The sequence below is a fragment of the Phascolarctos cinereus genome, unplaced genomic scaffold, assembly GCF_003287225.1.
Source record: "Phascolarctos cinereus isolate Bilbo 61053 unplaced genomic scaffold, phaCin_HiC Scaffold_8;HRSCAF=390, whole genome shotgun sequence".
Taxonomy (NCBI): Eukaryota; Metazoa; Chordata; class Mammalia; order Diprotodontia; family Phascolarctidae; genus Phascolarctos; species Phascolarctos cinereus.
Window position 1 is genome coordinate 63,354,476 of NW_027556291.1, and position 16,158 is coordinate 63,370,633.

A 16,158-nucleotide genomic window follows, 5' to 3' on the forward strand; every position below is an offset into this window, starting at 1 on the left:
AGAAGGTCTCAGAGGCAGGACCTGAAGCCAAGTCTTCCTTGCTTCAGGGCCAGCTGTCTAACCACAACACCGCATCGCCTCTCATTTCCACTCAATTTATAATCTGAAGGATCTACCATTTCCTCAAAAACAAAAAAGGCAATGTTTGAAAGGGGTCTTCTTTCAGTCTTCCCTACCGAAATCGCCGCTCGGGTCTCAGACTTTGCCAAAGCATTGTCTGATGACTCCATTCTACTCATTGTCAAAATTTTGAAAATCCAGTCAATCATCTGTAGGTTTTCAAGTAATGGGTACCACGGAGACATAGCTTAATCACAGAATCACAGCATTTCAGTGATGGAAAGGGAGCTCAGTCGCCATCTAGTCCATCTGGTATTCCCCCACCCCCAACCAAATCTCCTCTGAAACCCACCCAAGGTTATCTGATGAGGGGGGAGGGAGAGTGCGTCACCTCTCCCAGCAACTTGTTCTACTTGATTTCTTTTTGGATAGCTTTGACTGTTAGGAAGTTTTTCCTACCATCAAGCCTAATTTTATCCAAGCTTTTTATTATCTTAGGGATATACATGGATACAGAGTTTTCTCCTTTCAATGTTTCTCAGGATCACTGCCATGTTCCAGTCCCAACACCTGCAAGTCTTTAGCAGGGGTTATTCTATCATCCCAGTTCCCTCCCTTTACTCTCCCAACTCCAGAGCGCTCCAAACCCTTTAGATTGTATGTTCCATTTTGAAACATTAAAGGCAAACTGTGGTATGAATGGAAGAGCATTGGTCTTGGAGATGGAAGAAACCTGGTTCAAATCCTGACTTCACCTACCCTCAGAAAGCCTCAGTTTCCACATCTCGAAAATGGAAATCACACTTGCCATGTTCTTACCTCACCAGGTGGTTGGAAACTTTGCAGCACTATAAAGTGTGAGCTATTGGATGGCCTTTATTTGCTTGTGTCAGTGATTAATCAATGACTTGGGCAATGTGTTTATACTGGAGCATAAAGCATCTGATGCCAGTCTTACTGAGGGAGAAGAGAGGGTAAAGCAGCCCCATGAGGATCACCGCATATAGTGCCAGGGGCCAGAGGGGGAGAAGACCTGGGCTTCAGACCTAGCTCCTCAAGAACAGATGCTCTGCATAACCTTGGCTAAGTCACTACATTTCCCTAGAATTGTTTACTCATGAGTCCCAGGCACCTAAGCTCTTCCTCCTTGATCTTAACCGAAAGGGAACCCAGAGGCCATCTGGCCTAATCCCTCCATTTGACAAATGAGAAAATTGAAACCCAGTGAGGTTAAATGAATTACCTAAGGTCACACTTGCTCCAAGGATCACTGATCTACCTGAAGCTGAAAGGGACTTTGGAGGCCACCTAATTCCACCCTCTCATTTGACAGATGAGGAGATAAAATAACCTGCTCATGGTCACACAGGTCACTCCTGTTTGGTGTTTAAAGCCCTCATGACCTGGCCCCTTCTCATCTCTCCAAACCTCATACACTTTACTCCACTCCCCAATCCAGCAAAAATGGCCCACTCATTGTTCCTCCTCTAGAACAATACTGTTCTGGCCTGTGCTGGCTCCCACCCTTGGAATGCTCTCCCTCCTCCCCTCCCCTTCCTGGTTTCTTTAGCTTTCTTCGAGACTCAGCTTCAATCCCACTTTCTATCAAAACTCTTTTCTGGTGCCCCTAGATGCCAGTGACTTCCCCTTTGGGGTTACCTTTCCTACAGAGATAGAGATACAGATGGATGCAGACTACAAAGCATGTTCAACAGCTTCTGCTGAGAATCTACATGAGTAGACACAATATTTGAGATCTCTGCCTTTGAAGGGGGGTTCTATTGTACATACTGTTAGACTCAGCTAATGTATGTGCTGGTTTTGCTGAGCTCTTTTCCCCCTCTTAAAAATAAAAATTCATTATTACCAGGGTTGGCTCGCAGGGGAGGGGATGGAGGAGCCATATATTTGTAAATGAAGGTGATACAAATAAGAGATAACAAAAAAAATTAAAAGTAAAATAAAATAATAAAAGGGCAGGATTCCTAAAGGCAGACTGAGATCAAGTGCTGGCCTGCCAGGAGAAGAAATGGGAGAAAGCTTTCAATTCCTCCCTCTCTCTCCCTTCCTCCCCCTTCCTGGATTCCTCCCTCCACCCAAGCTTATACAATCAGCCCCTTTTGGGCATCCCACACTCTCACTTCCCAAATAAACCACACACCAACACATTTTCTGGATTCTTCTTGAGGTATTTATACCCACACAGGAAGGCCTTTGAGAAGGATCAATGATCACTTCTGAAATTCATCTACTAACCTGACGCTTGGCAGTCCCAGGGTGAGGTAACAGGGCTTCCAAAACCACTTGGGCTGGCAGTGAGAGTAATGTCAAGCAGGACCAATGAATACTGATGAAACCTCGGCAACGTGTGGGCCTGGGACTCCCAAGCAGACCTGTGGCCTCTGTTACCACTACCCGCAGTAATGATGATTGCAATTCGGTCAGGCACTTAGGGCTCCCTCCTGCCTCACTGGTTGATCAGTGAGGTCTCATGGCTCCAGAGGTGGCTTTTTCACATACACTGCCCACAGACCCCATCACCCACATAGCTGTACACACCCAGAGCCGCCCTGCCACCTCTCCACCCCCCACATAAACATAGGTACATAAAGGCAGACACACAAGAGATGTAGACATGCAGGCATGGACACACTCCAAAGAGGAGGTAGATTGGCAGAGAGGTGGGGGACTCACGGGACAGAGTGAGTGATACATTTTTGGATATAGCCAATGTGTAGATAAGCTTGCTATAGCATGGTGGATAGAGAGCTAGCCCTGGAGGCAGGAAGCCCTGGGTTCAAGTCTTACTTCTGATATATACTAGCTATACGACAAGCTGGACCAGTCATTTCACTCCTCAATACCCCAGGCACCTAGATGCTAATCCACGCTGATAGAGGGAGTTCCCCATATCAATGAGATCACAGGTCCAGCCCCTATCCGCATCCCTATGCTTATTTGATATAAGGGAGGATTGTTTTTAATGGTGGAGGAGAGGGAGTGGGACTTAGGAAGAAGAGGGGGAACAGCATTAGAGAGGCTAAAAACAAAAGAAAGAAAAGAAGGTCATTGTAGAAATTGAGGGAAATGTACAGAAGAGAACAAAAAGGAATTCAGAAGGAGATACAGATAAGACAGCTTTTAGGGGCAGCTAGGTGGCTCAGCGAATAGAGCACTGGCCCTGAAGTCAGGAGGACCTGAGTTCAAATCTAGCCTCAGACCAAACACATGACACTTACTAGCTGTGTGACCCTGGGCAAGTTATTTAACCCCAGTTGCCTTAAAAAAAAAAAGAGCTTTGAAATTAACATGTTGAATTGTTTATGTTGTTTTTGAAAATGCAAACAGTATGCAATAGAAATGTGTGGCTTCAAATCAAATCCTCTTCTCTGTTCTGGGAACATGAAAATGCTTGTGCTTCATAGCATTTGTCAAGCAGAAAGCAACAAAAAAAATTATTTTTAAAGAGCTAAGGGATGGGTGAGAAGACACATGTACCATGTAGTGTTTTCCAGTACCTGGGAAGGTATTAGGCAGCAGCGGATATAGCTTGGGACTTGGGAGTCAAAAGAACTCAGTTTGAATCCAGCTTCAAACATTTACTATCTGTGTGACCCTGGGGAAGTCATTTAACCTCTATGTGCCTCAGTTTCCACATCTGTAAAACGAGGATAAGAAAAATCCCCTACCTCCCAGCATCATTGTGAGGATCAAATTGATTAACATGTGAAAAGTGCTTTGTAAACCTTAAAGCACTCCATAAATGCTAGCTATTATTATTAGCTATTGCCCATATTATATTAGCTATAGCTAGATGCCATCAGATGACTTGACTAGGCTGTAGAGGTAATAGGCCACTGGTTACCTTCACATTCTCTGACTATATATTGACAGAGTTCCTAGGATCATTGATCTGGAAGAAAGACACCTTTGAGGTCATGTAGTATACCTCGCTCCTTTTAAAACAGAAGAAAGAGAAGTTAGTCAGGGGTGGTGAACCTGTGGCCTCAAGGCAGGGCCTCAAGTGCGGCCCTTTGAATCCAAACTTCCCAGAACAAATCCCCTTAAAAAAGGATTTGTTTTGTAAAACTGATGTTTTGCTGGTTGAAGATTCTTCACCCCTGTGGGAACTGCCCAGAGTCACACTGGCATTAAATGGTAGAGGCGGGACCTGAACCCAGGTTCTGTGATGCCAAATCCAACAAGAGTCTGCATAGGTGGACAAATTATAGGAGTAGAGCTATTTCTTAAAAATGGGTATTCCTCTCGAATGCAAAGTAGAAAAAACTGCCTGGTCACATGAGAAAAGCTACCCACGCCCATGAAAACTCAAGGACTACATGGCCCTGAGCAGGGAGAGCAGACTGTCAGAACACTTCCAGATCTCTTACCTTGAGTTTCTCAAATCGGTCACTAAGAGATGCCACTTGGTGGTCTCTGTGGCGCCCCACTAGTTTGCATAAGGCACAGATCAGTTGGTCATCAGCCACACAGTACATGTTCACTTTCTCATTCTCATGCTCCAGGCACATGAGCCCTCGAAGGTGTGTGTCTGGTACTGGCTCCACCAATCGGTGACTGGTGAAGGGCTTCTTGTTTGGGTGGGTGGCTCGGAGGCAGCGATCACAGTAAGACACCTCACAGGTTATGCAGGTCTTCACTGCATCACGCGGTGGGGCCTGTTCACAGAACTGGCATGCAATTCGCTCACTAGACATGGTGGGGCTGGGCCTATAAGTCCGCTCCCGGCAGCTCTCACCTGGGGAATTGGGCCCACTCAGAGAAGCCTTCTGGAACCGATCGATAATGTTCTGTAGGGTCACATTCCTCTTGAGGCCGTCTAGGCCACGATGGGTCAAGGAGATGACATATCGGCAAGTAGGACACTGGAAAGCGGCAATGGGCTCAACTGATTCCCCAGAGCTGCAGCTGGACACGAGGATACGATGGGCACAGCTGAAGCAGAGGCTATGGGCGCATGGAAGCAGGAGGGGGTCTTCAAACAACTCTAGGCAGATTGGGCAGGTCAATTCTGACTCCAATGTTTCCATCTTTAATGAAAATAATCTTGTTGGTCCATTAAGAACCATGGAGGCTGGTTATTCACCTGCAACACAAAAGAGGGCTTAGTAAGAATTCCCTAAGCAAATGGTCTCCTAGTACCATAATCTGAAGCTAAAGATTTTTTTTTTTTTGGCTAGGCAATGGGGTTAAGTGACTTGCCCCGGGTCACACAGCTAGTAAGTGTTATGTGTCTGAGGCCGGATTTGAACTCAAGTCCTCCTGACTCCAGGGCCACAAGACTTTTTTTTTTTAAATGAAGATTCATGCTCAAAGATAGGAAGCATTCAGGTAAGCTGAAATGCCTCATTAGTTAAGACTTAAACAGAAAATCTTTGCTACCCTCACTTCTGTAATTTTAACAATTCTTCTAAAATGCCTGAGTCTACTTGACTTTCTAGCTGCTATAAGAGAAGGTTATGGGAGAAGGAATAGGAGAAGAGATGACTGAGCTGAATAAGAAATAGGAAATTGTAAAGATGAAATAGAGGGCTTTTGATTCCTGAAAAAGGCTAGAGACTGTGTTTAGGGAGGGGAAAGTGAAGGAAATGGGAAGGAGAACGATCTCACTTTGAGCTCGTGTGACCAAAGTTGAAGAAGTAACAAGATTAAGTAATAAGGACCTGAAAAGGAAGCCGGAAGGGGAAGGTAGTTGGCAAGGCAAGTAAAAAAAGGTAATGGGACAAATAGATGGGTAAAGCAAATTGGCAAAAGAAATTAGGGAGTAGGGCAAGTTGACAAAACAGAGAAGAGGGAAGAGGAGGTAGGGTGCAGGTGGGCTGAAAAGTTTTAGAGACTAATGGAAGGACCTTGGATGCTGCCATAAATCAACTAAAAGGCAATAATAGATTGTAAAGATCTTACTTAGGTGCTTAGGAATGAGATGCAAACACAATGAATTCAAAAAAACTAGGCCAAAGATCCCAATCTGTATAGAACACAGGGAGTGTCCAATATTTGGTTTTTCTTTCACAGTCAGATGACTGCTGGTAGCTCCAAATGAAGGTCAGTCTCCTACTAGAAGACAAGGCAATTTCGCTAGAATCCAGGTTATTAAGGATAATTAAATACTTCTTAAAAAATAATGGAATCAGGGCTTTGGGGAGGGGAGGGGGAGGATTGGAAGTAGAAGATGGAGAACTTGAAGAGGGTAGAGGATGGTAGCATCCTAGACAGAGGATGAAGGACACAGAGCCAGGTGATGGAATCCTGTTTGGGGTGGGAGGAGAGAAGAAAAACAAGAGGACAGTTTGGCTGGAACATGGATGAAATCAATCTAGGAAGAGAGGTCAAAGCCAGACAGAGAAGCTTGCATTTTGTCCCAGAGGCAATGGTGAAGCAAATGAAGCTCCTAATCAGAAGTGAGTTGGTCATGCCTATGCTTCTGGAATATCAATTTGGCAACAGTGTGGCCTCTGGATTGGAGAGGAGGGTGACAAGAAACAGGGAAACCAATTCTGAGGCTACTGCAATGACCCAGGTGAGAGGTGAACACAAGAATGATGGTTTTTCACTCAATAGGATAGAGATGTTAAGAAGAAAAGTGGGTTTAGGGGGAAGGAGGTTTCATATGGGATCTGTTGAGATGCCTCTGAGATTATACAAGTGGAGATGTCCAACAGGCTGGAGCTCAGAAGACATGAGGGACAGATAGATAGATCTCAGTGTCATCTGTAGAGAGATGGTAGTTGAACTGATGAAGTCACGGAGAGAAAAGAAAAGTAAGCCATGCCAGAAGCCTGGGGAGAGACCAGGGAGGAGAGAGTATCCAGAAGAAGGAGGTGGTCAACAATTTCAAATGCTTACATGGAAGGAAACTGAGACCCAGAGATTCTAAGTGACTCCCTCAAGGTGGCACAGAGGGTCATAGATTTAGAACCAGAAAGCACTTCAGAGGCATCTAGCCCAACCTTCTCATTTGATAGAAGAGGAAACTGAGGCCCAAGGTCATGAAGAACCTGGCCCAAGGTCACACAGGCTCTAGGTATCAAAGGGAAAATTTGAAAACCAGGTCCTGTAACCCTTTTCTACCACACTGATATAGTGTGCTCTTGTCAGCATAAATTGTAGACCACGAGATTTTATGTTGAATGGGATTTTTTGGTTATAAAGGTGGTCTATTCCCCCATGAAGGAATTCTTCCTTCTCTGATGCCGCATTGTGACATGGTGGTAACTTCAGAGGCCATGCCAGCAGGGTGTAAACTCTGGCATATTCTAACATACTGGAAAAGCTTTGAGCTTGAGCCTGGTGACAGACCGTGTCTGCTTTCTGAGGACCAGCCCAGCTAAGTACAGAGAGGCTTGTCACCAGCTGGCTGGCCACCAGGTGAGGAATTCTATAGCTGGGCAAGCCACAAATGGTCCTCAGTCTTGGGTGGTCCCCTTCTGGTTCCTCAGTGATGGTGGCAGTGGGCTGAACTTTTCGAGAGTCGATCAACAGTAACCTAACTCTTGGTGCTCTAACTGTGCAATCTTTGTTCAACGATCAGTGAGTCAACATACTATTGGAGGAACTGAGTCATGTCAATATTGACATTCGCACTATAAATGAAGCCAGAAGATGAAAGAAAGTTATAGCTAAATGGAAGGTGGCACAGCACAGTGGAAAGAGGGCTGGCTTTGGAATGAGAAGAAGCGGGTTGAATCACAGCTCTGTTATACTCAGCCTTGAACAAATCACTGAACCTCTCTCAATCCAAGTTTTGTCATCTATGAAATTTGGGGTTTGGACTAGCTCTCCTTTAAGTCCTCCCTGAGGAGACAGCCCATTAGCTTTTGGGCCATGGAAGGATGGCTTACAGGGCTTTATGGAAATAAAGGTCGTTAAGAGAGCTGATCACACTGTAAGGTGGAAGGGCAACAAAAAGATTCACCGGACACTGGGTCAACTTGCCCTAGTATTCATAAGAAGCAATCATATGACCATGGTGTGAAGATGGCTTCCTAAGGGCAACTTCCACCCACAACATCAACTAGCATAAAGAACTTCATAACTTAGGCTCACCAGGAATAAGATGAATGAGGAAACCCTGCTCAATGTAATTTTTGCAGAAAAAAAATACCCCAAACCCAATTCACCGGCCTATCCTTTACAGTACTCCAACAACCCACACCCACTGCCCCGTGACCCTCGTGGCTACTGTAATTTGGGGCACCCGGCTTTGAAGTCAACTTTCAGTTTTGGGAGAAGGACTGTCCCTGTTTAGGGGAGGGTGGAGGTACCATCACTCCAGGGCACACCCATGGATTACAGATTCCCTCCTCTGTTCCAATGATAAACTGACACCTATAAATTAGACCACCCACCCTAGAGTTCTAAGAAGGAAAAGAGGCAGTAGTGCAGAGATGGGGCCTGGGAAACAAGAAACTAAAAGAGAGAGAGAGAGAGAGAGAGAGAGAGAGAGAGAGAGAGAGAGAGACAGACAGACAGAGAGAAGAAACTGACCACTGATTAAAAGTAATAAAAACAGCACAGAAAGGTGGTTAAGAGGCTTCAGTGCACAGCATTCTTGGAGCACCCCTCTCAGTAGTGTCCTAAGGGACCAGCCCTCAGGAGCCAGGATAGCGACAAGGCTCTTGGAATGGTATGGTAGAATGATGGACCTATAAACAAAAATCCTGAGTTCAGTTCCTACCACAGATACTTACTGGTTGTGTGACCCTGGGCAAGTCAAACTTTCTTAAGCTTCAGTTTCCTCATCTATAAAATGAGAAGGTTAGACTTAATAACCTTTATGGTCCCTTCCAATTCTAAAACTATAGTCTCATGAAGAAGAAAATCAGAGAAAAGTCCTCTGATAAAGGTCTGATACCTAAGACATACAGGCAATTTACTCAAAGGAAAACAAAAATCCGTTTTCTAACAAATAAATGGTCAAAAAAATAAGAGGCATTTTCCAAACAAAGAAATGCCAACTCAATCATGTGAAAAATGCTCCAAGAGAAATGCAAATTAAAACAACCAAGGTTCTACCACTCACCCATCAGATCAGTCACAAGGACAAAGAGGAAAATGGCAATTGTTGGAGGGGCTGTAGGACGGTGGGCACCAAGAATCCACTGCTGGTGAAGCTAGGAATTGCTCCAGCCATTTGGGAAAGCAATTTAGAACTCTACCCCCAAAGTCACTAAACTGGTCCACTGCTAAGCATATATGCCAAAGGAGTTCAAAGATGGAGACAAAGGTCCCACAGGTCCCCCAAAACATGTATAGCCTTATTTTTTGTTGTAGCAAAGAACTGAAAACAAAGGGGGTGCCCAACTGAGAAATGCCAGAACAAATGATGGTCTGTGAATATAATGGGGTATCATTACATGAAAAGAAAAGAATATGATGGATTCAGAGAAGATGTGTATGAACTGAAGCCGAGTAAAATGAGCAGAATAGAACAATTTACTCCATGATGAAAATAATGTAAAAGAAAACAACTCTGCAAGACCGCAGAACACTGATCAAAGCAGTGGCCAATTCTGACTTTGGAAAAATGATGATAAAGCAGAAAGGTGATAGACCAGACTGAGGCACAGACCAAGACATACATTTTCAGTCATAGCTGAAGCGCTCTTTCTCGGCGCTGAATGTATTTGAGGTTTCTGTTGGGGAGGGAGCCATAATGAGGGTGGGTGAGTAGTGATAGAGATTCAAAAAGAAAAATGCTTTTATATGTGATCGAGAAAAAATACAATACTAAATTAAAACAAAAACAAAAAGAAGAAAAGAACGTTAATGAACCCCCAAAATACAAAGAGAACAGAAGGAAGTCCATAAGAAGACACGGGGCAGTTTTGTTATTACCATGTTAAATGTAAAAAAAAAAAACTTTACCTAAAAGAAGTTTATAATTTCATATACATTCTTTTCTGTTCCCTGTTTATTGAAATGCTGCTTGTTGACGTTTGCTGAGTTCAAAAGAAAAAAGAAAAATGTTAAGCTAAGGAACAAAACATGTAACAGGAAAAATCGAGAGACTAGGTAGACAGTATGTATTAATATTTCAGGGGAAAAATTCTCAGCCCCTCATTAATAAATCAATATTATAGGTGGAAGGGAAAAAAAGAGGAATGCATCTCAGCCAGGAAGAGGAGAGAATGAAGGTGCGGGGGTGGGGGGGGGAGGTGACCATAATGAGTGGTCATCACTCAAGAAATAGACAAGAGGCTTTCAGTGTCCGTCTCCCCCCCCCCCACCATTGGGAGTGCTGGCTGGCATAACAGCAATGGAACATTGGTGAGGGGACAGAATACAGTGGAAATTGAGTATGGTGAACAAGGGAGGAACAGCATACAGTTGGCCCCTCAGAGGCCAGAGAGTGAGACAAGCGTCTCGTAAGGAATCCTACTTTGGGAGGGTGGGAGGTGGACCCAATCAGCTTATACAACCTGCAGTTATAAACACTCAGTGCTAATTCCCACTGGGGGCAGGGGAGGGGGGCAGGGGAGGAAGTAGTTGGGTATTTGGGGAGGGATGACTCAGAGAGGGAAGAACAGGGTTTCAGAGGTTCAAAGGGAGGGAGGTGTGACATCAAAAAGGCTAAGAGATTAGGGAAAGAACAGTCAGACCTGCCCCCCACCCCCACCCCAGCCCAAGACTAGCCTCATGGAATATTTGCCACTGTATCCTACTTCCATTAAGAATTAGCATTCCTAGCAACTAGAATTGAGTTGAGCAGGGTTTCTTAACCCAGTCCATGGACAGATTTCAGGAGCTCCAGGAACTTGGATGGGGGGGAAATTATCTTTATTTTCTAATTACAATTTAGCATTCCCAGTTCCTTAAAAACATAATTCTGAGAAGGGATCTACTGGCTTCACCAGACCCTCCATACAAAGAAAAGTTAAGAACTCTTAGAGTAGAGAATCCTAGAAGGAATGAGGTTACCCCTCAGGGGGCAGGGGGAAGAGAATACTTCTAGGAAAGGGGCATTATAATCAGTAACACTGACACAGAAAAATGGAAGTGGTGGGAAGGACAGTTAGGTACCATATTTGTACCTGAGCTGGGAAAAAGAAGGCTTAAACAAGAGCAAGGGAGAGCAATGATAAAAGGAAACCCAAGGAGTTTGGGATTGGGTGAGGAAATGGGAGGAGAGACTGGGTTTAGATTTGCAGTAGCAAAACAAATATAACAAGCAATACATTTATATCATGTATATGTAATATACATTTAAGCAGTTTGTTGTAAAGAATGGAGAATTGGCCTCAGAGTAAAGAAGACCTGAGCTCAAGTCTGGCCTCTGACACATTCTGGCTGTGTGACCCTGGTCACTTAACCTCTCAGTGCTCTAAACAACTATCTGCACTGGTAGAGGGAGTCTCCTATGCCAATGAAATCACAGGTCCAATGACATCTCATATATAATATGTAGATGTACATGGTCATATAAATAGTTGATGAAAGAAAATACAAACTGAACACTTACAACCTCAAATGTAAATAGATTAAATTCTGCAATGAAAGGAAAATGAACATCAAAATAAGAAAAAAAAAATCCAACAACTTGCTGTATAGAAGAAACTCATTTTAAACAATACAGAATGAACATAAGGGGATACAAAAAAATCTACTGTGCCTCAGGCAACTCTAAGAAAGAAAGGATTAGCATCACAATCTTAGATAAAGAAACTAAAAATCGATAAAAGTCAAAAGAGAAAAATAACAAAACTAACTACATTCTACTTAAGGGCACCAAATTCAATGAGAAATTAGCAGTATTCAATGCATAGGCACCAAATGGTACAGCAGCTATGTTCTCAAAAGGCAAGAAGAATTTGACAGTAACAAAATAATTGTCAGATATTTTAGTATTCCTCTCAGAGCCGGATAAATCCAACAGAAATATAAAAGGGAGGAAAACAGAAAGTCATATTGACTAGACTTGACTGGCCTATGGTGCCTTCTGCAAGGAATATTAAAGAATATTCATATTTCACAGCATGCCACAGTACCTTTACAAAAAGTCATGATGTGCTAGAACATAAAGGAACCATAAACATAAAGAAGAAATAATAAACACATGCTTTATAGATTGAGACAATAAAATGTATAATCAACGAAAGAAATAAAAGGAAAAATACAGACCCAACTGGAGGCAAAGTAATGCCATCCCGAATGATGACAGAGTCAAAGAAACAATAAGTAATTATGCTAACAAAGCTAAAAAATGAAACAAGGAACCAAAACTTTTAGGACGCAGTTAAAAAGCAGTATACAGAGGAAAATTTCTCTCTGAAAACTTAGGTTAACAAAATAGAAAAAAGACCGATGAAATAATAATGTAACTTAAAAGATGAGAAAATAAGTTAGCGGCCTTTAAGCATACACAAAAGGAATCTTGAAAATTAAGAGAAAGAGAAATTTAAAAATAGAAACCATAGAACTGATCAGTAAAACCAAGAGCCGACTTTGTCAAAAACAACAAAACCGATTAATATTAGCCAACTTGATCGAGTGAAAGAAGGGAAAAGTCCAATTACCAAACCAAAAAACTGAGAAGATGAATTCACATTTAAACAGAAAGGAAATAAAACTCATCATCAAAAATTACAACAGACAATGAGATGTCAGCAAAACTGGGAATTCAAAGGAAATTGATTAAAATCTCCAAAAATATAAAATATCCAGACCAACAAAACAAGAAACAGAGGTCTTGAATAACCCAATCTTGGAAAAAGAAATTGAGCAAGCCACAAATGAATTGCCAAAGAAAACAACTCCCAGTCCAGATGGATTAACAAATGAATTCTAACAAGCATTGGAAAAGCAACTAATATCCACGCTACCAAAAACAAAACAAAAAGCACGCCAGCAAACTTCTTTTATGAAACAAATATAGTTCCAATGCCCAAATTAAGGTGAGACAAAGAAAAAAAAGAGAGAGAGAGACCAAACAGACAAATCTCACGAAGGAAGAATGATGCAACAGTTTTAAATAAAATCCTCACAAGGAAACTACAGAATCGTATCCAAAAAAGAATTTACTGTGACCAACTTGGATTCATACCAGGGATGAAAGAATGGTTTGCCATTAGGAAAACAACTAACATAATTAACCCTATAAAACAAAATGTATATGATTGTTTCAATAGAAGCAATAAAGAGCCTTTGACAAAATTCAGGGCTTGTGTTAAAAATCTTAAAAAGCAGTGACGTGGAAAAGCAGCCTGGTAAAGGAGACAGAGCTAGCTTTGGGGACAGAAAAACTGGGTGTAAGGCTTGGCTCTGGCACATATTGGTTGTGGGACCCTGGGCCTCTCAGTTCCTCCCTAAGAGAGTTAGTGGTGAGTCGCCCATATGAACTGACTGAGGGAGATCCCATGCCAGAAAAGCTCCCTACATTGATGAAATCATAGGTTCAAAACCAACCCAAAAAGAGAAAAGGAAGAGTGAGTATAGAAAAAGCCATATTTAATTATCATCAAAAGCATATATTTAAAATCAAGAGTGAGTCAGTCAATAAGCATTTATGAAGCATATGCTAAGTGTCAGGCATTGTGTTAAGCACTGGGAATACAAAGAATGGCAAAAACATAATGCCTGCCCTCAGGGAGCTCAATTCTAATAGGGGAGACAATATGTAAACTAGGCACATACAAAGAGAGAGAGAGAGAGAGAGAGAGAGAGAGAGAGAGAGAGAGAGAGAGAGAGAGAGTGAGAGAGAGTGAGAGAGAGTGAGAGAGAGTGAGAGAGAGTGAGAGAGAGTGAGAGAGAGTGAGAGAGTGAGTGTAGATGGAAGGTTATTTGAAAGGAGAAGGCACAGGGGGAAGACAGAGGCTTCCGGAACAGAAAGTGGGTTTTGAAATGAATCTTGAAGAAAGTCAGGGAAACTACAAAGCAGGGGTGAGGAGGTAGGCTATTCTAGGCATGAGAGACAGCTATTGCAAAGACATGGAATGTCAGGTGTGAGGAACAGCCAGGAGACCAGCTTTTCATGATCATACAGAACACGGAGGGAAATTAAAGTGTAAAAAGACTAGAAATGTAGAAGTGGCCAGGTTATGAAGGGCACTGAAGGTTAAACAGAGAAGTTTACATTGATCCTGTAAGTATAATGGAGAACCACTAGAAGCTTTCCCAGTACAAAGATGTAAAATAAGAATACTCCCTTTCCCCAGTATTACATAACATAGTTCTAGAAATACTAACTTATAGCAATAAAACAAGAGATAAAATCAAAGGCATAAACAATGACAAAAGAGAGGTAAAATTATACCCATTTGCAGACAACATCATGATAGGGTTAGAAAACCCCAGAGAACCAGCAAAGAAAATAAATGAGATGATTAATAATCAACTAGAGGCAACAAAAGGCATCTTAAAGGGAGAACATCAAACAACTGGGGACAAAATCAGAAATCTGACTCTACAGAAAAAGGCAATCTCAAGGCTTTCAGTATCAGCTTTCTCATATGCCTATTTCCTTGATCTTTACCAAATCTTTACAAGAATACTCTCACATCCTTGATGAAAATATGAGAAAGGAATAAGAAAAGAGCATCAATAAAACAATTAGAAGGTACATAGAAGACAACAAAAAGAAATTGAGAAGGGAATATAGATGGGATCTTTGTCACTACTATATTAAATTGAATATATACTTTTTTTCAAACCAGGTTACATTGACTATGATAATCAAGAGGAAGAAGGGGAGAGGGAGAGGGGAAGAGGGAGGGAGAGAGGAGAGGGAGAGGGGAGAGGGGGGGAGAGAGAGAGAGAGAGAGAGAGAGAGAGAGAGAGAGAGAGAGAGAGAGAGATAACCACTAGGCTGCTGTAGAAGAGGTTGGATTAAAAACTATAGATCTCCCATATATATTTCCAAAGCAAATCCTGAGCCGGGTTCTGTTTCAGGAAGTTAGAGAAAAATGTATTGCTCCTTGGAAAAGAGCGACAGTAGCAGCCACCATTTACTGAACAATTTTAAAACCAAGAAGACCTGGCACTTTTATTTTTTATTTTTTGCAAAGAAGTACTAGAAGGTTTTCCAGCATAAACACATAAATCAAGGGTACCCCCCAGTTAGAAAATACTGAGCTAGATATCTCTCTACCCAACGACCAGGATGAAACTAATCACTGCCTTTAAGAGACTCAAAGTACAAATAGCAGGGCCATTTGGATGACTGATAAGCCAATCTCATCATGGTCCCAAATTTTCACTTGGCAAAAAGTAAACAGCTTTGAACTCTACTGAACCATGATGTATCCTGAGAACGTGTTGCAACCCATATCTTCATGGGGTGGAGTCCCTAGGCATCCAGGGCACTTGGGTCCTTGGCAAATCCTCCCTTTCACATTAAGGAAGAAATTAGCAACTTCGACTTGGCAACACCTACTTGACCCTCACCGGCTGCCCAGTGTATTGAATTACATATACAAATGTTCTAGGGCATAGCGATATTCTATACATATGGGAGAGGTGACTAAGAAGTTGAAAGGAATGGTTCTTAAGGGCAAATCTTTGTCTCAGACCCGAGCCTGGGTGGGTTTGCATTTGGGTTCCCCTCAGTGGGACATAAGGGAGAAAATACAACAGCAGCCCCTGCACACCACAGAGAGCCATCGAATGGTAAGACCAGAACACTTCTCGTGTTGCCAGTGGTACTCCCAAACAGAGGATTGCAAACTGCACCATCGAGTCCAACCCCTTCATTTTCCTTCCCTGCCTTGATGGTTTTGATGTCAGCAAATTTTGAGGGAGGAGTGGATCTGCTCAGTACCTAGGGCGATTTTTTTGATGCAATTAACAAACTCCACTGGCAGTGCTTTGGGACCTGCAAGTTGGGACAAGCTGCCGTGTACTCGGAGGAAGGCTTCACTAAACCAATTTCATCTAAATCAATTTACGCTGCTCATATTAATGAAACAACTGAGTCACTCTGACTTAGTGTCAGGACTTTCCAGAGGTGGACTCGTGTGATACACGGGCCTGAGGCAAGACTTAGATGAGGAACCCAGCCAGAAGAGCCGGGACACTGTCCTCTCCCTTTCCCATTCCCAGCCTCTGCTGTCCAGAGCAGATAAGACAGATACCCTCCCCACC

The 16,158-nt window shown here is 42.7% G+C and overlaps 1 protein-coding gene across 1 annotated transcript in view; it reads right to left on the bottom strand.

Annotated features, from left to right (window-relative positions):
* The window catches only part of MID2 (midline 2), a 102,347-nt gene that overhangs the window by 83,393 nt on the left and 2,796 nt on the right, over positions 1 to 16,158 (bottom strand). Inside the window, exon 2 of the mRNA XM_020967262.2 lies at positions 4,452 to 5,167. Coding sequence (XP_020822921.1) covers positions 4,452 to 5,150 — 699 coding nt within the window. The 5' untranslated portion in view covers positions 5,151 to 5,167. The remainder of the gene's footprint in view (positions 1 to 4,451; positions 5,168 to 16,158) is intronic.